This window comes from Phymastichus coffea, unplaced genomic scaffold, assembly GCF_024137745.1.
Source record: "Phymastichus coffea isolate CEN01 unplaced genomic scaffold, Cenicafe_Pcof_1.1 PCOF00054, whole genome shotgun sequence".
Taxonomy (NCBI): domain Eukaryota; kingdom Metazoa; phylum Arthropoda; class Insecta; order Hymenoptera; family Eulophidae; genus Phymastichus; species Phymastichus coffea.
Genome location: NW_026706865.1, coordinates 996,933 through 1,021,078, shown reverse-complemented (window position 1 = coordinate 1,021,078; position 24,146 = coordinate 996,933). Strand labels below are relative to the sequence as shown.

General features: G+C 36.7%; 1 protein-coding gene across 4 annotated transcripts in view; it reads left to right on the top strand.

The window, feature by feature from the left end:
• The first annotated feature begins 1,130 nt into the window (after nt 1-1,130).
• Nucleotides 1,131-24,146, top strand: part of LOC131665736 (uncharacterized) — a 150,631-nt gene continuing 127,615 nt past the window's right edge. For all 4 annotated transcript variants that reach the window (XM_058937817.1, XM_058937815.1, XM_058937816.1 and 1 more), the window contains exon 1: nt 1,131-1,605. In XM_058937817.1, the coding sequence (XP_058793800.1) occupies nt 1,524-1,605 (82 nt within the window). In that variant the 5' untranslated portion in view covers nt 1,131-1,523. The remainder of the gene's footprint in view (nt 1,606-24,146) is intronic.

Below are 24,146 nucleotides of genomic sequence, written 5' to 3'. Positions count from 1 at the left end.
TATGTGCAAGGCTAATAAAAAGCTTTTTCTCAGCTCGCACGACGCAAGATTTACTCGCTGTTTATACACACAATAGTGCCGCCTTTTATATTATGCAGTAGCATGATGCTTATCGAGACTGTGCCGCCGCCACAGTGCCGCTAGTTTAACACGTGTTTCGCGCGTGCCAGACGACGCGCGACTGGCGAGGGAGAAACTTCTCGTATGAACGTCTGACCGTGCGGATGCTCCTTTTTTTCGGTAGTTGTGCTGCCCGGCTGTATAACGTTTATGGAGTGCTTTCTATAAAATGTACACCTGCGAGAGATTATGAATCAATTACTATATTAAACAAATTTTCAAGTATAGCTTTTGCCTCTTAATAAGCAGCAATAAGAATATAATTTTTAATTTTCGAATGGAACGGTAATAACGGATGGCACAGATTTGGTCCTCATCAATTGTTATGCTCTTTGTGATTCGCTGAACGAACAACGAAGAGCAATAATATTTGCTTTTTATTTTTCCCTGCTGATAAAATGGACTACAAAGTAATGCCCATCTCTGCAATCCCATTACGTTATTGATATTGCAGAATTATCATTATCGCATCGAACGAAAGCCGAAGAACGAAAAACTGACATTGCATTGGCTTAACAATAAAAAAGCGCGTAGAATTAATTTTATATCAACCGTTTTCAAATGAAAAGTCAACGTAAAACATGTGTAGCTTTTATTTACAAATTTAATATTTTGAGTTTCTCAAATAGCCGTGCTTTCATTAGCGCGCTGTGCATTGTTTAATGCAAACCAGTCAGCACAGCGAACAATACTAATAACATTTCCGAATGCATGATCTCGTTGGCTATTGTGTAAAGAAAGCCGTTCCGCAATTTTGTTAAAAAATCTCCGTGGATCCCAAAAAAAGAAAAAATCTCAGCATATGCTGTTGCGCACACGAGCGCAGCAGCAAAGCTCTGGAAGCGAGAGAGAAATAGAGAAATAGAAAAAAAGGGCCGGTGATGTCACGTCCTATAACGCTGAAGAATACTGCGCTACACGGACTACGGAGTCGGGGACGGCGGTGGCTCTCTCTGGGTCGCGCGCCGCTATTGCGAGGAGGAGCAGTCAGTCGCGCGCCGACCGCCGCAACGTCAAGCACGGGGTGATTCATTCTCGTACGTCTGCAGCTTTCCCTCTCTCTCTCTCTCTCACTCTTATCCTCTCTGTCTCTCTTCTCGTGTGTTGTTATCGTTGCATTCGCAGCGCGAGTGTCGCGGGTCCAAGCCGCAGTGCGAATTCGCAATTGTCAGATTAACATTCGTGTGTGTATTCGATAAGAATACAAGAAGCTATCACGGATGTAAACATAAAAAAAAGAAAAAACCAATCGAGAGAATCTCTCGCGTCGAAGACCAATTGTGCTTTCACGCGCTAGTGGTAATGCGTATGTTTGTGCAGTTATGAATGATTCCAGTGGTTGATCCGCGAGCTGGATTGCGTTGCGAGTGATAAAAAGAAAAAAAAAACATCGTACCGCAGCAATGTCGCCGGCGATACCGTTTCTGCTGTTAATGCTACTACTACTGAGCCTCGTCGCTGGCTCTGCTCTTGCGGACAATTTAGGTAATGTATCATTTTGCAGAGGCTTCTCTCTCCTTCTCTTTTGTATTATAGCGCGCGAATTTCGCCAGCGGTGCAAGTTTCCGCGCGTGTACGTGAGCCAGCCACACCGTGCAAAGTGCATATTTATGGCTTTCAAAGTACAAGTTCATGAAATTTTTACTCTCGTGCCGCTTCTCATTTTTGTCCATTTTGTTTTTTGCCTGGCAACTGTTCACATCAAAAATACGTTTTATTTTCACTTTGGCTGCGGAAAAAGTGAAATCGTTTTCGTTACAGTTGTCGAGAGAAAAACGTACATCAGTCGATCAACTTTTACGCGTACTTCCATAGATTTCGAATCCTTTAATAAACACATCTCTGACGAGTCGATAAATTTACATCAAAGCTAATTTAAGTCACTAGCACTGACGACGAATCCATCGCAGAATTCTCATTTTCCGCACTCTGATATTTTCTATTAGCGTTTCAGACGTGTCCATTGAATTACTTTCTTTTATAAGCATTTGCACAACACTGTGCGCGTTTTTTTCTTTTTAAACTTAATTTGAAATATAAAACGGTTACGTACGATTTGGAATGGATATCTGTCAAGTCCAAAACATTCGGTAAATTTCACCTGTGAGCTTTCACAGTTTGTTCGCTAACATCGAGCAAACCAACAAGCCTTTTTTAGACCTTTTCTCTCCGCGAAACTAGGTTAAGAAAATACGATCCTTCCAGTATCTCCAGCGTATCCTCATTACTTCCTTGGTTACGCGTCTTTTGACGCAGCTTGGCAGCAGGCAGCAGTACCCTTTCAATTATATTTGCCGCGGTTTTATCATCGAGCTCGCGGGCGCGCTCGCACTAACACGTTAATTAACTCCCGAGGGGAGCTACAACATCTTCAGAGGTATGACTTTGAGGCAGTAGCAGCGGCAGCTCGCAGGCACGAGGATCTTATTGCGCATTCGTGTAATTAGAGAGATGTAGAGGTACGATGGCGGGCGGCATTTTCATCTCGTACATTCGCCAGCGCAACGAAGGTAAATCAAAACTTGCATGCCGCTTTGCTGAAGAAGCATCAACGCGAGCTTAAAGTCAAGATGACGCCCTAAAGGATTATGACCTCTGCCCTCGACGTCGCGAAACTTTATACAGTTCCTTATATACCTCCCTCTCTTTCTCTCTCTCTCTCCACTTCCCTCCACCCCCTCTCTATCCATCTACTCGCCTCTTTCGATTAATTGAGAGTTCTTATTTACCACGGAGACATAGTATACTCCATAGGCACTTAGGGACGAAACTTTGCCAACATCCTCTTTACCTGCTTGTCTTTGGCAGATGTCGTATTGTCTTCTCGTCTTCTCTCGCCTTCGAGAGACACTTGAAATTTAATGTATGCAAGCGGCTGTGATCAATATTTGATTTTGACACGCTGTATATTTAGAGCACGAGCTGGAGCGAAGTTAATAAAGCTTCACGCTGAAATCGATACGATTGAAAATGTGACTGTTGCCATGCCGATAACTGCGAGACAACGTCAGAATTATTTGTATGCTTTATTTATTTTTTTTTTATTATAGCTGAATCACTATATTATTTTCTCTGGTTTAGATAGAGAAACATAATTATTTTAATAAATTGATTTCGAACAAAAAAATTTTTTTATTATCAACAAATCAGTTCGATTCAACGACCAATAACGATGATCTTGCAGACTTAGGTTACCTATTAAATTTCGATCTTGCATTATTTGCCACCAACAATCTGATTCAGTAATACGTATACGAATCATTCAAGCAGAAAATTGCTCGCATCGGTCATGAACTATACCAACAGGTATAATTTGGAATGATAATTAGAATTTGAATGTTCGCTGTAATTACTCGTGTAGTACTGCAGTTAACGGTGCGTGTACTAATTAGCTTTGGTGCATTCATCTTTACATTTCTTACTTAATTTTCCGAAATTTAAAGCATTAATATATCATAAAATTATAAACATACAAAATTTACTGATTTATCAATTTGACATAAACGAAAATTCCGTCGCAAATATTATTAAAAAATTATTGATAAAAGAGAGGCAAACGCGTTCTTGATATTAAACGATTACTGAAAAATTCACGTCGTATCAATATCGTAGTGTTTCGTACGTGAAATTTCGGTAAAGACACACGTGCGCGGCTGGGGTGAAGAAAATATCACGAAACAAAAAATATATTAAAAATAAGACAAAATTTTTATCCTCTCATTCGATTCTCTTGTAATAGGGAATCCCTCTTCTTTTTTCCAATAATCCACGAAGATGTTCTTATCGTCCCAATATTGACGAGGTTCCAATACGAACTTTATTAAAAAATACCATACAATCCCGACAACGTCCAAAGGGTACCAACTCAGAACATTTTTGCTCTTCTCTTTTTCTCTCGATCGTCGTCGAATTTTCATGCTGCGACCCTTTGGCATATCAAAAGTCGTTTAGCCTTAGATCATCCACCGCTCGGATGATCTAAAGTTCTACGCGCCATAAAGTTATTCGCGTAACATTCGGAAATATGTAAGGGTAGACTTTGAGAAAGTTCACACATTCGCTCCATTTTTTAACTTCTTTTCTTGCAAACACAGATATATCTCGAATATTTCAAGCATTTTTCTCGATTGCTTTCCAATGTCGTTTTAATTCACAAATATCTATGCACAAGTGAATATGTGTATACATCTACATTAGTTGTTCACCAGCAAACAAATTTTATTTTCTTTAAACATCCGGCTAATGTCAATCATAAAAATCATCATCTTGTCAATACTATGTTTGAGAGTTTCAATAAGCTGCTTGTGAAGATTAGAAAATGTTATTTATAATATAAATTTAAAAATGTTTACTACACATGGTGAATGATCGTACACTTTTTGCTTTCAACTTTTTATGTGAAAGGAATTTTTACGTTCAAACGGCGTTTTCATTTTGCAAAAGCTCTACCTTTTACAATTTATCCATTTATTTCTACACTCAACTTGAAATTAATTTCAAGTTATTTTCGCGCTGCGATTCGATAAAATTAATGAACAATCGTCATTGAAATATTAATTTGTATATCTATGTAATAAAATGAAATGGATTATTCGGTTGAATTCTTAACTAAATTTCTTTGCAGTATATTCCCAGCACCCTTTCGTGACATGCAACTGCTAATCACTCAAGTAATTGTTAAATTACAACATTAAATTAACCGCATCTACTCGTCATCTCCATTTCATTACCATTACACTGATTAACTACGTTTATTTGTGACAAAGCATTCTTTTTTCAAAGCCCTTGGTAAAATGCATAAATATTCTATTAACCAGGGAATTGCTCTCATTAGAAGAAAATAAATTTTCTTTCAAGATGATTTTTTTAACAATTATTGATCTCTTTTCCCAGGAATATCATTTGTTTTAGTGTAAAATTAACATTTTTCAGCGACAAATCCCGTCTCAAAAATCCCGTCTAAAAAAAATTAAAAGAAAGTCGTTCTTTTATCTGCTTTAGATGTTGATAATGCGAGTGTTCCATTTTGCATAAAATTACAATAAGAAGTCGATGTCGGCTTCCGCAGGATCGTGGCCCCCGAATAGCCCAGAAGCCTGTAATTAGCCACTACCTGACTCTTTTTTTCTACAATGTTACGCCAAGCGATGTGACGTTAATGCCATCACAACAGTAACGATGAGAGTTCCATCATTATACAGAAGGTGTACGAGCACCCGTTACTTTTTTCAATCGTTAATTTTTGTTTGAAAAATTGTGTATCATTGACAAATCAAAATCGATGAAATTGTATGACGCCGAAAGTGCAGTATAACTTTAGCAAAGCGGTGATTGCAGAGTTGGGGTGGGAAATTGAATTTTTTTTTTCTTCGTATCCAATAAAATCTATAATCTCATTTATTGACAATGCTAAGCAGTAGTACACATTAAAATATCTTGAAAACTGAGTATTTATAACTAAGCGCTTATCGCATGCATTCTTTTCCAAAAATTCCATCATAATCCTACGGCGCTATACTCCACACAGGTATGAGCGGATGACTTTGACGGCCAGAGCTTCGACAGGTCGGTCGGCGAGCGCGCGGAGACGTCGTTAATCATAACGATCTCCGCAACGTAAGCTACTTAAGTTGCGAGCTACAGCGTGTCGTCCGATCTTAGCCGATAAATCACCGTATAGGTATAGGCGAAGTACAGGTGAAAAATTGATAACTAGGCCGCGCGACACTTGAAGAAGAAGGAATGCGTGTCTCGAGCAATGTGTAACAGCATACGCGATTTACCTTCGGGCGAGAGTAGGATTTATTGATGGTGCACACAGCGGAGATTTATGGCTGAATTCGACAAACGCGAGCACCAAGATGTTTGTTTTGCTCGATAGTGGAATGCAATTAATGTGCATTTTCTTTACTTTTTATTGCACTACTGCTACTTGTTTAATTCAACGAAACGACCGTTACGTCGCTCGGCTCTGCAATTATCCTATTAAACTATTTTTCTTGTATAATTTCATTACTACATCTTTCGCTTATTTATAAATCGTTACGATAGTCAGTCACATTTGTAAAATAAAATTCGACGCAGTCAACTTATTTCACCACGTGATATCTAAACTTCTTAATAGCTTTTTATAGGTCAGCCACGAGAACGGAAACCAATCAAGAACTCCGAAAGAGAGAGAGAGAGAGAGAGAGAGAGAGAGAGAGAGAGAGAGAGAGAGAGAGAGAGAGAGAGAGAGAGAGAGATTGGAATTATTGTTAGCGAAGTTTGCGCGCGCCGAGAGAGATCTTTTCCAACTGCCACCTAGAGTGAGAGAGATTTTTTTACTCTTGGTTAAAACGGCAGGATAATTAAGTTGGTAGTCAAGCGTTTTACGTCCTATCCTAGAATTATTGACGTATAGAAACTTTTCGTCGATAGTCGGTTCTTCTCATAAATTCATATTATAATTGGCACACCCATCGGAGATTGAGAGTGTAACGCTTCACCAAGAGCTTTACTCGCATCGGGGACACTTTCACTATTTGTTCGACTGAGTTTTTGTCGCAGTATATTCTAACAAGCTGCAGATAACTTTAGGTCTATTGTAAATTATTTAATTTTATTTGTTCTCATCGATTATTATACATTTCACGTATTTCAATTACATTCGTAATGAAATTGCTTGTGAAATTGTGGGTTCGATTATATTGTGAATATCGCAAATTAGATACACTTAAATGATGCAATTTCGATCAAATTGACTAATTATGGTATATTCAAATAACAGCTACAATTTGTAACTTTTACAAACAATTACTTCGAACTTGGTTGATAATGCACTAATTACGCTATGCACGAGCTTTTTTTCTGATCAATTTACTTTATTTGTTTGCTGTATATTCGACAAGCTCCAAAATGGACACACAATACAAACATACGAGTGATTTTAACAAATATGTAAATAGTTGTTTGCAGAGTATTTGGAATGACAGTGTAACTAAGGTCAAATTAAAACATTTTTTTCGAACAAAATTTGCTTTTTTCCATAAACGTTTCGAATGCCGAGAGGATCGTTTCAACAGCATGCTCGAACCCGAGAGGGATTAAAAAATCACACTTTTTTTAAAATACTGAAGCGCGTCAAGCACTTATTCGGATTTGTAGCGCGTAACATTTTTTTTAAGTTGACGAGTTGTCTATTTTTTACGTTCGATTTTATCTCTCTCTATACTGTGTAGCCGAGTGGAAAAAGTTATTTTTTTCGGTAAATGATTGCAACTCGAACATTGGATGCAATATTCACTAGGTCATATAGAATTTAACAATACAAAGATCTGTCAGTAAAATAATATCATTGTTTGATGTCATATATTACGATTTTATTTTTTTCATGATATCGCAAACATTTTTCTGAGTAAATATTACGTTCACATGAGAAAAAAGAATATTACGCCACGGAACCTAAGCAATCAAGCAAGTACATAAACGGACTGGAGCATTATACATAGAGAGCCCTATAATCGAGACAACATTTTGGTGCTACTGCTTTCAAAAGCCGCTAACTTTCTAATCGAGCCACCAACTCAAATATTGACGTACTAGTGCGTGTATAGAGCTCCAATCGCTCGTCGTTTGACCAACCCGAAGGCCAAAGGAACTTCCTGCGTGAGCTGCATACGCATGCACATCGTAAGTCTAAACTTTAGACCTTCTCCCTCTCCATCGTAAACAATGCTTTGCATGCATAATTGATTAACCAAGCGTTCGCCAGTTTCCTAATGGTAAGGGGTACGACTCTTTTATCGACGAAATTTGATGTAAACGAGTTGAGCCTTCATTTCTTTTTTATACTATACCCAAACGTTTTTTCATTGGCGTTTGTCAACAGTTTTAGAACGAAGACATTTTACAGAAAAGCGTTAATCGATTCAGTACCCGCAAAGTTCTTATAATTTTGTTTGTTACTGTATAAAGGTTGTTTTAAAGGAGATAATAATTTATCAAAGTATGAAAAAAATTCTATTTGAATATTTATTTTAAATAGTATTTTTTATCATAATACTGTATTATAAGATTCTATTGAGCAAATAAAAGCTTCTAAAGCCTTTTCAAAAGCTTCACGTATCCTAACCAAATACCAAATGACAACGTCTAGAACTTTCTGAGCGTATATATATATATATATATATATATATATATATATATATATATATATATATATATATACCATGCAGAATGTCAAAAAGTTAGAAGTGAAATATTCGCGTCCATGGTATTTAATGCTTTGCCCGGACTACGCACAAAAGTTTCAGGTTGCCGACAAGATCAACTAATCAAGCGCATCTCATTATCCTCATCCATTTTCTCACTCTGCTTTTATGAAATATTCTCCTCGAAACGAATCCTAAGAAATTAGGCTAAAACTTTGGCTCGAGAAGTCAAAAAAGAACTTTTTTTCGTCGCCTACGCTCGATTATGTATGCGCGTTAACGGAACTTTACAACGCGACTTTTAAACCGTTCTTTATCTAGTAGAGCGGTAAGTTTAGCACAAAAAAAAGGAAGAGGACGTTTTGAGGTGCGAGTGAGCTTTAACTTTTGCACGAGCCTGCGGCGCGACAGTGGACGGAAGTAGGTCGCGGAGAAAAAATAGCGGTCACGGAGTGCAGACACTTCGCGACTCGCTGATCCGAAACGCGCGAGGGTGAGCTTCTTCGATCGAAGAGTTGCGAGCACACCGTGAATTATTCGATGAAAGCTCGTTCCGTTGTCGAATTTATTACTGAGGATTCTCCCTCGAATATTTTTACAGTTTGAGAAGATTCTGGGATTAGTAATCTTTTCATTGCTTTCACTAAACGATTTTGACTGTTCATGCCTGCCAGTTAATTTATTTTGATCGCATAATTCTGATATTAAACAGTTACGAGTACTGTTTTTTGTTTTGTAAAGTTTTCGTTTTTCTGCAATGCGAAAATGGAATCCTTCAATATATTTATTGATTTGTTAATTTATTAACAACATTGATATATGGCTATGGTTTTACTATACTATTTAAGTAAATGGATGAATTAAAAAAATTAATTATTCGTCAAAGTGTACTAGCGTCACCGTAAAGTCAACTTTCATCTTTTATCGCACATAAACGAAATAGAATGTCAACAAAAAAGCGATCAATGCCATAAAAATTGTGTGATTACATTGGAAACCATTTAAAAAAGTGTCAAATCAAACACAATAACATCGTTATATCCTAAACTATCGAAGCTACAATCCATCAGAATCAACGAAAACACACAGACAGAAGTGCGCGCATATCAAATGTTCGCTGTATAGCGACGCAAATCTCGCACTTTCTATGTATCAACCCATAAACTGCGCTTATATAGCTAGCTCAAATATGACATTTGCATCGACGTCACCTTTCCGATAATTCTCATTTGGTATCCGATCTGTCTACGTAAACGCAGATATAATATTTCATTGGCATCTTTCGCATTATAGCGATCGAAGAGAAAAAAAAGAATTGTTGCAGGCGTTTATCATTAAATAGCCAACAATGAAAATTCGACAACAATGCGACATTCGCGATCGCTGTACAATATTATCATGGTTATTATTGAATTTTCCACGCGTATAATGATTCACAGAACCCCAGTTGCATGTATATGTATAATAGCGGCGATGTCAAATAGTTGATACGGATATATTGGCAACACAAACGCACAGGCACAAGCGCATGCATTGCCAATAGATTTGGATTATCGTTAAACGCCACTCGCGATGGTCAGTGGACGCCATCGAAAAGTTTGTCATGCAATATATAAAATTTAAGATATAATAGCTCTCACGGCGTGTCCTGTTATTATCTGCGTTTATACGTTTTTTCAACTGGAGTGCGACAGTGAGAGCGGGAGCTTGTTAATTAAAGAGCATGCACGATGTAAAAGATACGTAGCTTTGAAGCTTCGCCGCGAGGAATTGATTTTTGAATAAATAAACTCTTGCGCGCCCACGGATGTTTGCAGGTGTTCGTATTTTATTTTTGGAAATTTATTCGGTTGCGCGTCCGCTCAATTTTTTTCTTTTGTTGTTTTGAAATAGTCGTGATTTATTGTTTGTTTCAGTTCACTGTCGGCAATTCGTCAAATAAACAAGTGCACAAATAAACGCAGCTATTTGATTGAATCTATTTACCTATCAGAACGCAAAAATTGAAGCCAATTGATTTTTTTTGATTCGATGAGCTTCTCGCCGCTGTTAGTTGAAATATATAACGTGTTATTATCGAGCGGGGCCAAAACAAGTTTAACGAAAGAGAAGAATAGCTCTTTCATTATTACTTTCGTGAGTTTTTTAATTAGCAGAGTTCCCTTGGTTGCTGCATGAGAAAGGATTCATTGTTAATGATGTTAAAGGGCGCAAGGGCAACTGTTGCCGAAGTTCCGCGTCTCCAGCTGTAAATAAATTTTGATCAATTATAACAGCGACGAAGCAGGTGTTGACTTGACGTCAACTTCTCTGATTTCATTTCATATTCAATGCACTTTTGATTACACGTATATAAATAAGTTTTTCAACTCGGCGAGCTCGAAAAAAGCGACCACTTCAACTACTCCACCAACAGTTTTATTGGTATGTCAATACAAGTTCTTGAGTCTTTTATTGGCAGGTAATTACGAAAACCAGTCTATACGCGAGCCACGCGAGTCACATGACGCGCGCGCGTGTGGAATTCATCCGCAGTTATTTGAATAAAGTACTTGCAGCGATTCAAAAATTATACGGTAGTTCTCGTTTCTTCTCCACTCTCTTTCTCTCCCTCTCTCTTTCAACTTATTCAATTTGTAGAAAGAGCCGAGTGCTCAACTTCATGAAACTCGCCTCGTTATAAACAAAACTGAGAACGTAATTGCGTACGATACTACTTGAGCTGCGGTTTATTTTAATGAGCTTGAATGGGGAATCATTCTCTTCTTTATTGCTCCTAGTTCGTCGTAGCCGTGACTAATGGAGGACAAGCAAGAAATGTTTGTCACGAGCAGCAAAGCTTTTCTACATGTATATATATAGAAAAATGCTAGGTCCCATGGTAACAAAAGTTATTTCCTCTGTATGACAAAGTTTAGGCCTTGAGTGAACAATTTGCTATTTTTTCAATGAAATTGAGTCAGAAGTTTGTTCTCGCGTTATAAATAATGTTGTGACGGCAGCAGTGAGTATTTAGATAATAACTTCTTGATTATTTTTAGTTCGTTAAAAAAATAAGTAACTTTGTTCAAAGCTCTTATAGTTCAGCGTATACAAATGTGAATAACGTGTGGGTGACATGCGACTTTTTAATTACTTTTCGCGGCTGAACAATTTTCATAAACACAAAAGTAACAAAGAGTTTTAATAAATAACGTTTTGCATAACAGGATAAGAAGTAAAGCATCTCTTGTCTGTGAAATAATCAGATCTTAACCGCTTTACACACAAGCGCACACACAAAGTGAAAGAAAACTAACAAGAATATTCTTACCAACAGTCGCACAAAAACATATTCTTCTAGTGGCGTACGGGAAACTAAATAAAAAAGGTTACGAGATTTCAGCCAAAAATTTTGTAACGATCTCCAGAGTGTCGTGACAACTCTGACATTTACTCTGTTTGTTGGCTAGGCGCACTGTAATTTTCGAAGGTTTACTGCTTGGAGCTTGCTGGCATAGCTATGCATATTTTTTTTTCGCACGCGTATCGCTTTGGTACCGCGAGATTCCACGGCGCATAAATCAACGCTGGCAAAGTTTACAGCGTGTAGTCAGAAAAATACATTTTTAGACGCTGTTCTCGCTCGCGACACGCCGCTAGACAGTATCTCCACTTTTTTTAAGTTTATTCGTGTAGCTTTCGTGTACCTGAAGCTATATAAAAGCATGTACAGACGAGGAAAGTTGCCTGTAGTGACTGATGGTTTGTACGGTATCAGTCATTGACATAAAGTTGAAGTCAACAGGCCGAATTTTTTTGTTTAAAACCTTTTGATTATCCTAGTTTTGTCTCAAATTTGTGTGATAACAAAAAAGTATATGACGCAATAACTTATTATTGTACAATTGTATCGATTCAATTGCTGCTCGTTTAAGCTGGATATTTACTCCTTAATGTAACATTAATCTGTCGGTTTGGCGAACCCATTGAAACTCGATGTTTACGATATAAACAGTGACTTTTCAAAAATTATTTCTAAAAATACGCTTGACTTATATTTACATATTTTAATTAGCTTATATTTGAATCAATGCAACTGCACAATATAAAATTGCCGACTCGGACGTTTTTTCCGCGATATTATTATACTAGACACGTCTAGTCCGCTTTGCGCGCTCATGACACTTTTTTCATTTTTTTATGTCAACTTACGGGCTGTTCATAAACTAACAGTTTTGCAAAGTAACTTAAATATTTCGTTATACGATGAATTACATATATGATTGTATAATTTAAAAATTTCACAATTGTCAACTTTGAATATTAAATAAATAATAATCAATTGGTGTTTGGGAGAAGAAAGAAAATTATTTCATAGTTGCAGATATATAAATAGAAAAAATTATAGAATAATATTACTTTCTAAGGTATTTATTGATGTATAATTTTATTCTTAACTTAATATTATAAACAGCAAACTTTAGTTGACCTTTTACGGTTAAGAAGAAATGAATAAATCTATTGAAAATTGATTATTTGCTAAGATTTTAGAATTTAAAATTCAAATTAATTTATCATTTTTATTAAAAATAATTATTTGAAAAATAATTAGTTGATATTTTACTTAAAGTTTATTTACAAAATATTTATATTTCATCTATTTTAACTTCACAATACATCACATTGAAAATTGTTATTTCAACGATCTTTCCAACTACAATTATTCAGGATGATTATTCTACATTATTGCTTATTACTAGTACTATATTGACAATGATTTTGAGATTTTTACAGATGATAAAATCAAATTATTGCTTAATAATAATGAATAATTAGCATAATCCTGAAACTCAATATCTTATTTTTTCAAAAAGATTTATTTCGCGCGTCTAATCAAATCAGCGACACAATCATTTTTGCGTGTACGCGATACGCTATACCACGTGATCATCTCTCAGCCAATCACATCACAAATAAAACGCGACATTCTCCAGTCCATCTCCTTTTTTATAAAGGACAAATATAGAATACGAATTGTACGATATACATCAATATACTTTTTCAACTACCCAGTCACCAATAAAATATATTAAAAGATCCTTGTGTGCGATAAACTAGGAATAAAATCTTTCTTCTTATTCGCAATCGTGAGCTACTAATGATAGAAAAGAATGGAGGTATTTTACCGGAGAGATCATTCGTCAGAAAGATCATTTGCATAGAGCAGAAAAGAAAGTGATCCTCTCGGCCCTTTCTTCTTCTATCTTCTACTTGCTAACAAACGTCAAAAGTCGCGTACTTCTTTTGTGCACGCGAGACAATGGAATTCTAGTTTTCTCGAGCGATCGATAAATGTTTGTACGAAAACAGGAAGAGAAGAGGATAGGAAAACGAAGAATTTGTCCCTGTAGTCGTTTTGGCGCGATCACGGAGCCACTTACACCTCGTCTTAGTAAACTTTTAATCAAAGCATCGCCCTCTCTCCTACTCGGTTTCTATCAGAGAGAGAGAGAGAGAGAGAGAGAGAGAGAGAGAGAGAGAGAGAGAGAGAGAGAGAGAGAGAGAGAGAGAGAGAGAGAGGAGCGGGGGAATCACTTTCAATTAGAATTATTGCATGTCATAATAATTGAATGAATATTTTACTTGCTTTTTTTTCTTCAACGTTGTCGTTGTAAGATTGTTGTAATTTAATCAACGTGATGATTTCAATTTATTTTTGAGTAGATATTTTTAAAACATTGTCAAATATCACTTTATTTATTAAAAATATTCATAAAATTAATAATTCTCATTAATTAAAGTATCTTAACACGAAGAAAATGTATGAATAAAATCTACTTTTGTTTATATTTCAATAACGGCATTTAAAATTATTTACGCGGACAATGTATTAAGCGGGTGATGCTAAATATTCCATTGCAGTCTGTCAGATATTAATTGATTCGGAAACATGCGGTTTCACATTATATCCAAGTGAACCACTGGCAGATTTAAAGTGAGGCGTCAGATTCAGATATTTCAATGTATTTTAAATGCTTTTACACTTTATTAATTATCATGACTCCTCGTGGCATTTCCGTTGAATATAAAGCTCAATGTTATGATCAATTTTGTATGTATTACGAATATTAAAAAATATAATGTTTTCAATGATCGAGCATACATTTTAATTAAAAGGGTAATTTGTTGATTAATGATACATATAAACATTGTTCAGCTTTAATTAATTAAACATCGTATATTGTTTTTAACCACCGACCGCAATCGTGAGTAATTGTTCGCGAATTCACTATCGCAAACGCATGTGTTTTCTAAATTTATACCAATGCATAGATAAAAAATTTAGTAGTATCATGTGGGATTACGACGCGATGTCGCTCATGCCTTATTCATATGACTAGATTCTGATTCAGGAGGTAAATTAAAAAAAAATACAGAGAAAGCTTCTGCAAGTAGTGAATAATTAGCACGGTGCCTCTGTATTCAAACGGCTATGTGAAAAATAAACAACAAAAGAACTAAAAAGTATTCGAGCGCTGCGGCGTGCCGCAACTACGACAAAAGTTAAAAACTTTTCCTTCCCTCGTATATATCTTGCAATTTTTTCGACTTAGCAGTCCAACCAAATTTACATCTGGACTTCCGCCGTGGGAGTTTGGCTTGCAGTTTCGGACTAAACAAAGAAAAAGAAGCAACCAAGCCAACTGAGCGAGTCAATTGTCTTTTAGTAATTATTTCCGGCGCGTCTTCTTTCCTCTCAGCGTTGCGACTTTTTTTTCACTCGCGAATTTTAATTATCTTTGTGACCAGTACCACCTTACGATTCTTTGAATATAAATTCGTTGGACTCCCTACTTCTGTCGAAGATTTTACATCTACATAAGAATCAAAGTAACATTTTGATTCATGAATGCATAATGATCATCTTTTTCAAGGATATATTTATTATATTCGCATTGAGATGAAATCAAATTAGACTTATTATTAATTAGAAAAGCGTACAACTATTTGTAACTCACATCTAGTAACTACAGTAAAAAGTGCAAAACAAGAGTTATTCCTATCTGCACTAGTCAATATAGAAGTAAGTTCGTGCCAACCTGAATATCATCATGCGTGTACGAAATTTTCATAGTTTAGTATAGTGCGGCACACTCTATGTTTCCATAGTAAAGCGTAAAGAGCCATTACGTTTAATTTTGCCGTGAGGGCGGCCGAGAGAAGCCGTTGAAATAATTTATGAGATGATAGATTCGCATTCTGGAGCGCGTCCAAGAAGGCCCAAGAGCCAAGAGAATAGATAGACGGCCAGATTGCGATGGTTAAGCCGAGGGATGTAAGAAAAAAAGAGAAAATGAACGACGTAACCGAGGATCAATTGCTTCACGCGTAAAAGTATCGATTTCTTTTGCAATGCGCTCTGTAAAGTTTGCAATCCTACGCTAAAATACTAGCTACCAATTATGAAGAATCACTAGAAATTTTCGTACAGTCGATGAACGAAAGAATAAAAGAATCTCCAATCGCGGTAGCAGATATTTATCGGCTGGAACTCCACTCAGAATTAAGAAATGAAGAGCTTTAATAGCAACGCTTTCACGCGAGACTTGTAGGCACCGTCAGGATTCAACTTATTGCACCTGCAGCTAGCCCTATCATAAAATAACATTCGAAAATACGATTCGCGCTAAAATATCAATCCGCGAATTTCGTGTTCAATTGCGTTTCTATTGTATACGTGTTTCTTATAAAAGAAAATGAGCTACAAAGATATTTTAAAAAATTCGATATTCTGCATGGTATATTGTAACTTAGGCTTCTCTGATATGGAAACATCAATATCGTGAGGATTTTTTTTCACATGAGAGTTTATTATCTCGCATGAAATGTAATCCTGGCAGAAAATTGCAGAGCATAAAAAATGAAAAAAAATGTGAAAATTTAATGGATAACTGTGATTTTCAACAAGCAGCAATTTCTCAGGGTTAATTATAAAGTTTATCTTTCAACGAGAAATATTGCTCACCAATTAATTTATTTCTAACATTATTAAAATTCATTAATTACATATTTAAAAGCTTTGTATAATTCTTTGAAAAATTTCGAATTTTCGAAATTTATTAGATAGTATTATTTGCCCTAAAAATCAAGATATAAGGAATAGCGAAAAGTTATGATACTTTTACTGACAAAAGTTGAGCTTGATTTTTTAAATTCTGCTAAAAATGTTATCAATAAGTAAATTTCAAATCCGTACTAAGGCATTTTCATGAGATTCGAATTCCAGTTCCATGGAAAAGCAAAAGAATAAAAAAAGAATCCTTACTGATAAACTTCAACGGTAACAATCTTACGACGCAATCGCGCGCGCTTCTGAATCCCCACGGTGGTGCTTGCAGAGCGATCGCACAGCTGTGCGCGGGCGAAACTCGATTTCTAAAGTTGCGCTTCTTCCATGGTGGATAGCATTGCACTTCGTTCCGATCGGCTTGCGGTCTCCGATTTCACGTCCATTGTGTATCTGTATGTGTTTTTTTCTTCTCCGAAGCTTTCAGAGTCGCAAGCCATCGAACGAGAATCGGTTGCAGGCGACGACTGAGCAAGCAAGCGAGAGAGAGAGAGAGAGCCTTTGCTTGCTCAAGTCTCCGTGTAATTGAGAGGATTATCGTTGCGACGCTGCTGCTGCACAATAACTCACTGCTCTATACCCTCGACTGTCCACTTTATACCCACTGGATTTGATAGCTGCTGTAGTGTAGTATTACACTGTTGCTTTCTCTAGTTTATGCGCTCGCTACGTGCTGATAGCTCGTTCAGTACATTAATTTTGCGGTTTTTCTTTATATTTTATTATAATTTTTATTATTTTGGTCGTATTCATTGTTTTCTCTTTGTCTAATAAAAACCACTAAATAAACAGATATTGATGTAATATTAAAAAAAAAAAAAATTACATATAAACCATTTTTAGATCGAACTGAAAATTTTATCGTGCGCGCGCATTCAAGCTAAAGCCAAAATAGCTTTCGACCTCTCTTGTGGCAAACTTACCGTTGGAAAGCCAAACAAGACTAAAAGCTCTCTTTGCTGTATGAAGCTAAAAAGGCAAACAGTTCTCTCTCGAGTTCGCATTCATTACGAAAATTTCCGCGAGCATTATATCAAGACGTTACTCTTAACGACGGAATTGCTTTTGAAAGAGAGAGAGAGAGAGAGAGAGAGAGAGAGAGAGAGAGAGAGAGAGAGAGGAAGAGAGAGGAAGAGAGAGGGAAGCTCATCACGAGCCGTTGCTATAGCTTTAGGCACCGATGTAAGGGCTATAGCCATATGCTGAATCTTAATCCTTGAGTAATGAGTTCCAGGCCGCTTAAGCCCGCATTAAGTGTGTCTATGAGCCCACAACGCCAGCGGTCCCGTAATGCATAGGCGCGCGCAATCTGCGAGCCGCTTGATAAATTCCGGACACCCACCTTCCGGATAAGTGCCGCGGCACCGTTGAGTTCTAATCCCAAAGCTGCGCGAAGCCACTTTTATTGTATGCTTTCTCTCGTTCTCTGGGGTATCCTTCCTTTTTTTCTTCTTTACTGTAGGCTTTAGTTGGTCAGGGTTTAAGAGTCTGATAATCGTTTGGGAATTAAAGATGAAACGGTAAGAAACTGTTAGGAATTTGTGAGAATGAACAATTTTCATCTTTGATAGCACTTACAAATATTTTAGAGTTGGATAATTTTATTTTTATTTTTTGTAAGCTAAATGAAGGTCGTTGATACAAAAAAATGATTTTCTGTAAGATTCTTAAGCTTGAATCTTTGCATGTTAAATGAGATACCTAAAGTCGCAAATAGCAAAGCTTGTTATTGAAAAAATTCACGATCGTTGCATTTTGTTTTATATAAATATATGAGAAGATAGCTTAAATATTTATGATGAATAAACCACGATATTTAAAATAATCAAAAAGTTGTATAAAAAAATTAGTTCTAAACTTTTTTTAACAAATCTAATAAAATCTTCTCTTGAAACGAAGTAGGTATTTACAAGAGTAGAAAAAAACTTTAATTAAACTGCCTTCTGAACAAATGTTCAAGAGTAAACTAATTGAATGTTATCGCTTGAGAAAGATAATTCGTATGAAGTGATTCGACCACTCAGAGCTTTTGCTCTTTAGTTGAAAAAAACGAGGTAAAGAAAAGCTCACCATGACGGTAAACGAGTTGGATTATCCGGCGTAAATTACATCGGCAATGTAATGCCATTACAATGTTTGCGGAAGTCCTGGAAAGACGATGCAACCAGAACTAGGTTAGCGCAGGGGAATCGCATAGAAAAAAAGGAGAATTAGGTGAAAAAAAGATGGAGAAGTTTATTAGATTGCACCTAGAAAATTATTCGAGTTCGCTTTACTTAGAAATAGACAATTCACGAAAATCAATTCGACACAACTTAGCTCGATTTGTAAAATCAGTAGATTCGATCTTATTTCTTACATAATTTTATACATATAAATTTTTTCAATCCAACTAGAACGTAATAACCGTATCAATAAATCATTTGAAAAAATCGAGTATTGGATGATCAGCGAAAATCTTATTTCAATATGAACGCGAATAAAAAAATAGAATCTTCTCTCTCACTCGACGTAATAATAATCGTGCTATCGATTTTCAAATAGCGGAAATCGCGAGCGGATCCAACCAGTTTACGGTAACAGCACTGAGACGACTCCTCCTTATATAGGAATGATGGTTCATGTCCTAGCGGTTTTCTCACGCGTACAGAACTTGACGTTCGTTATAGAGAAACTGCTCGAGGCAAGGAAGTTGCATTGGTGGTCTTTTTTTTATTTTGCACTTATAGATCCCCCTAATTTTGTTTGTCGAACGATAATAAATTTTTTATGGACTTTTATCGTACAAATTACGGTAATCGTAAAAGCAAGCGTTCGATTTTTAAAAGATTGATCATACGGCATTTAATCTCCACGAGTATTTCTTCTTGAAAGTCGTTACTTGAATCGCAAAAATAAAGAAAAAAATTACTTTAGAACAAACTTTGCTGCACTTGTGCACGGAGTTGAACCTCGGAGACAACGAAAAGAAAGAGTAAGAGTGGGGGGGGGGTGACTCGAGAGGACCTTCGAGAGTTGTTTAGACTAGCTCTCTTGATGCTGTTAACAAGTTTAAACGTTTAATTGATATAACTGTCAGTTTAATCATACCAGGATTCTTCCTTGTTAGGATAATTATCAGGGCTGTTTGGCATTGATTTTTATTATACACTAACCAATTCTAGAATTAATAAATTATTGTTTCCGTTTGTTCCAGGTAAGCGGTTAGTATTGTGGAGAATTTCACACACGATTAGGTAATTATCTATCTGATTTGATTGAAATATAATCGAATTACATATATTGTAAGAGATCGAGTGTGGTAGTTGCGCATAAATAATACAATACGAGGACAATTGAAAATCAAGCAATATATAACACAATTTAAATCAAGCAATATATAACACAATTTAAATCACTTCAGTTTTCACCTGATACATAATTGGATATACGCGCACCCAGCATCATTCACACCACTGTACTTTCTCTGTTCCTTCCATTTAAATTAAAAACTGGGAATTTCCGAACCGTCAATTTCACTAAACTCGGCCGACCGAAAGTGTCAGGAAACAAGCATTGATTGACGGCTATTCATTAAAAGAAAATAACAATGCAAGAGTGCGTTTTAAATTGCTGAAAAAAGAGAGGTGAATGTACCATGTGGTGCTAAACACGAGTTTTGGTGCGTGAGTCGTTATAAATTTTTCAACTTGGGCGTCCGATATTTTTCCCTCGGACTTAATGGCCTGGCATTCATCTCGCGTTAAAATTTCAGTCGCTGCTAACGCTTTCAATGGTCCGCACAAAGAGATTTTACTATTCTGCATTGCGGAGGCAATGCCAATTGTAGACATTAGATTCTACACAAAATGTTGTGTTTCGAGCAAGGGTATCTTGATACATTTTTCTACATTACAATTTGCATTCAACCATAACAATTGAAACAATTTAAATTATTTAAGCTATTCAAAATAAATTTAATTACCGTCAAAGAATTAGTCATGTAGACATCTAGGAATTTTCTTGACACTTTTATCCGCAAGAATAAATCTTGAAAGATTATATGTGACCAATCAAAACTAAGTTAGCTATTACTCCTTAGTATTAATTCGCAAATTTTATTCCATTTTTCATAACTCAAAAACATATATAAAAGAGTCAATTCACTTAACGTAGGTACAAAGCTTACAAGCACTTTATCAGCGATGTAGAGGTTATCCGGTTAATGGCAAGAAAACCACGACAAAGTAAGGTATAATTTTGGCGACTGAAAAGGTAGGTGAACGCAAAAAAAGAAAGTGGAAGAGTAGGGTTGGTGGGTCTTTGACGGGTGGAAGCCGCGAGAAAATATATGTTGGCGACCATAAATGCGCTCGCGACATTTGCTCGGTAATGCGGATGACTAACGTAGACGGATAGCTCGGCCATATCTTAGCCCACACCTGAAACTGCATGAAAAACTTTTTCTCTTCTATAGGTCTCACCTGGTTATCTTTCAAAACTTTCAGTTTTACTTCTCTCTTGTATCCGTATACGAGCTATTATGCTCTAGTGCACGGAGCTTCGAGCGCTGCATTGTAGTTATAATATTCTTTAAGAGATGCTTTTTGTTTGGATGATACAACTCTAGAGATTCTCCTGGAAGCTTTTGTTTGGCTAAGTGTTTTGGCGTGTAACATTGCTGTTTTCTTCGTAGTTACAAATTTATTTCTTGTAACTGGCTTTGTTAAAATGAATTTTCGCTTGGATTTTTTTTTAAATAAGAGTCAAAATTTCGTAAAAATTGGTGCTACTCTCTTTTTGTTAGAAGTAATTTTCCTAAATTTCGGTATCGATAAAAAGATAAATATTAAGCATGATTCTAATAAATGACTTATAAATATCATCGTGACACGTGCATGTCGTGTAAAATGATCAGACGTCCATTTGCGATCGAGATATGCATCAGCGCCGCACTTTACTCCAGCAGTTGCATACAATAGCAAGCTAGAGTGACTTTTAATTCGATTATCTCTCCAGCTCGTGCGCGTAGGATAGAGCGCGCGTTGCATGATTACTTACGTGCTACCTGCTCTTCACCGGATGCTTCTTGCTCGTGAGGGCCCATGATGCATAATGCATAGAGCGTCTTCTTCTCTCCCCTTTAATGTCGTGCTCTCGAGATTTTTACTCCTTTGTGTTGTGCGTCTTCTTTGTTCGCGCATCGCACAGCCTCCTCTCCACCCCTCCTCACTCTCTCTCTCTCTCTCTCTCTCTCTCTCTCTCTCTCTCTCTCTCTCTCTCGTGAATAACAAGTGCACAAACGAACAGCTCGAGTGGTGCTATAAGATTCCTTGATGAGTCGCATCTTCCGTTGTTTACGGCTTCTCTTCTGTTTCTCTCTCTCTCTCTCTCTCTCTCTCTCAACTTTTTTTCTTTTCTCTAAGGTTACTTTTTCGAGGGTTCAACGCATACGCTTCCGAAAAGCAAGTTTCATAGAAATTTGGTATTGTTTTGGACGTTGTTCCAAAAAAAGGATCTTATCATTGAGACAAAAGGATTTGATGCTTTACTGGAATAATGATGATACAATACACGTGAATTGGTTAACAAGTTTGAATCAATAATTATTTTTCTTTTATAGTGGATGTTGCACAAACACAAGTCACTTTGAATTCGTATTTGTAAAAATGTATAAAAGGATTTACTGAGTATAACAGTTTTTTATTTTGCTTTAGCGTATACTTATATCCTTTTCGCAGTTTTTTTATTTCAATACTTATTCAGTGGACTTCCATTAGTCGCTTATTCCATAATCTTCCACTCGAATTCCTTTTTTATTTTACTGTACTTGATATCAGGCTATTGAATTTTTTCGAATGGTTATATCGCGAGCAGGCCAATATCAGAAGTATTACATTATCAATACACTTTTTAGCTATATATTTTCATCGATATAATGTGATTCTGTCGGTAAAAAGAGAAAATACTCTCTTTGAAGGCTATTTTGCGTGCCATCAAATTATATATCTCTTGATTCGATGTGATATTATGAAATACTTAGATTTTTATTTATTTGATAAAAGAAATAATGTATTCTATGGATTACGTCTTATTGTTAAGAGAAGATTCAATCGAGCTTCTCAAAATATTTAAATGAAATAAAACTAGCTCTGAATATTTTCTGTCCTCTCGATTATCACGCATTTTGGATTTTTGAAATTGCCTCTCATTAGTTACTCACGAGCGAAAGAAATCCATATATAGCGACATCCAGGCTCCAAATAAATCTCAGCTAATAGCATTGGCGCTGATCTCTCTTCCTTGTAGAGAGAGCTCTCAAGTCTGACGCGGTCTGACGTCTCAACGGCGAGGTTTATTGCCTGTACTTTCTGGCGCACACGTGCCAGCCATACGCCCCGTGTGGCGGTTGCAGCTCTGCCGAGAGGCGCAGGTATACATAACAGAGGGGTCAGATCTCTGTCGCCGTCGTCGCCGGCGTCGTCCCCCTGGTGAGTGAGTGAAGGGCTGTGCACGCGAAAAAGCGCGTGCAGCACGTGTTGTTCGTGGGAAAAACGGGCAGGCGAAGCGAAGGCTGATTGACAATTCGACGGTACGTAACATGTGCTTCGGATTTTCATTTTCTCCGAGACGACGAACATCCGCTCGTACTCGATGGGAAACCTTTTGTGCTTACGTGTGTGTATCTACTTGGAAGCCAGTTATGGAAATTTTTCTCGCTTGGAGACAGCGAAGATTCAGCACATTGGAATCATAACTAGCGGAATGTTGGTTTAAAACTGGAAGTTACTTGTAAAACATTTGTCAAAGTCAAAATGTCGTAGCCTCGAATACCTATTTATTATATGTATCACATTAGGTCAGCTACAATAATGCTTATTATAAGCGACTACTTCTAATAATGTCTATAGCAGTGACTAAAATTTGTTACGTGTATATAACCTCGGTATCTATTTTAATTGTGCATCGAAATACTCATTATGTTTTTAAAAATTCGTTATTGTTTTTCCCGATCAAGGCTTTTCGTAGCAGTGTAAGATCGAATGAATTGACCCTATTGATTTTCAATTGGCAAATCGCAATTTGTGGGAAAACTTTATGTTTAGCAAGAAATTATGATATGCTTGCACGTCAAACAATGGAATCCCAAAAGAAAAATTTGAGAGAATGAGTCACGAAGATTAGAAATAGGAAGATTGACATATTGAGCGAGACGAAAAAGACTACAATAACGTAAAAAAAAGATTTTGCAATATGGATGAACGATGAGTTGTCGTCGTCATCGTCGCATGAAAATCGAATGTCACTGGCAAAAGACTTTGCGCCCGCGCGCGTAACTGAAAGAATGTCAACGGTAAAAATGCACAAATCCCAAACTTACGTCGACAGAGAAATACGCGATCGATAAAATGTTCGCAGGGTTTATCAATCTTGTTTAGTTGACAACATACGCATATACGTCAAATATTAACGATATTTGAACCAATATCAAGTCACGAGCGTTCTATTCACGAGACAATCGCCAGTATCGGTGCATATACGTGTGCATGTATGATCGTGCGAGCGTTGAAATTCGCTCGTTTGATATATACCAATGAGAACGGAAGTGTTGAGCCTTCCCTAAAACTTACATAGCTAGCCGGCGAGAGAGAGAGAGAAAAGTAGTCGTAAAGACACAAAAGACAGAGGGGGAGGGGGGGGGGGGAATCACGAGGTGATGCAGGCGGCACGGGATTAAAAACACT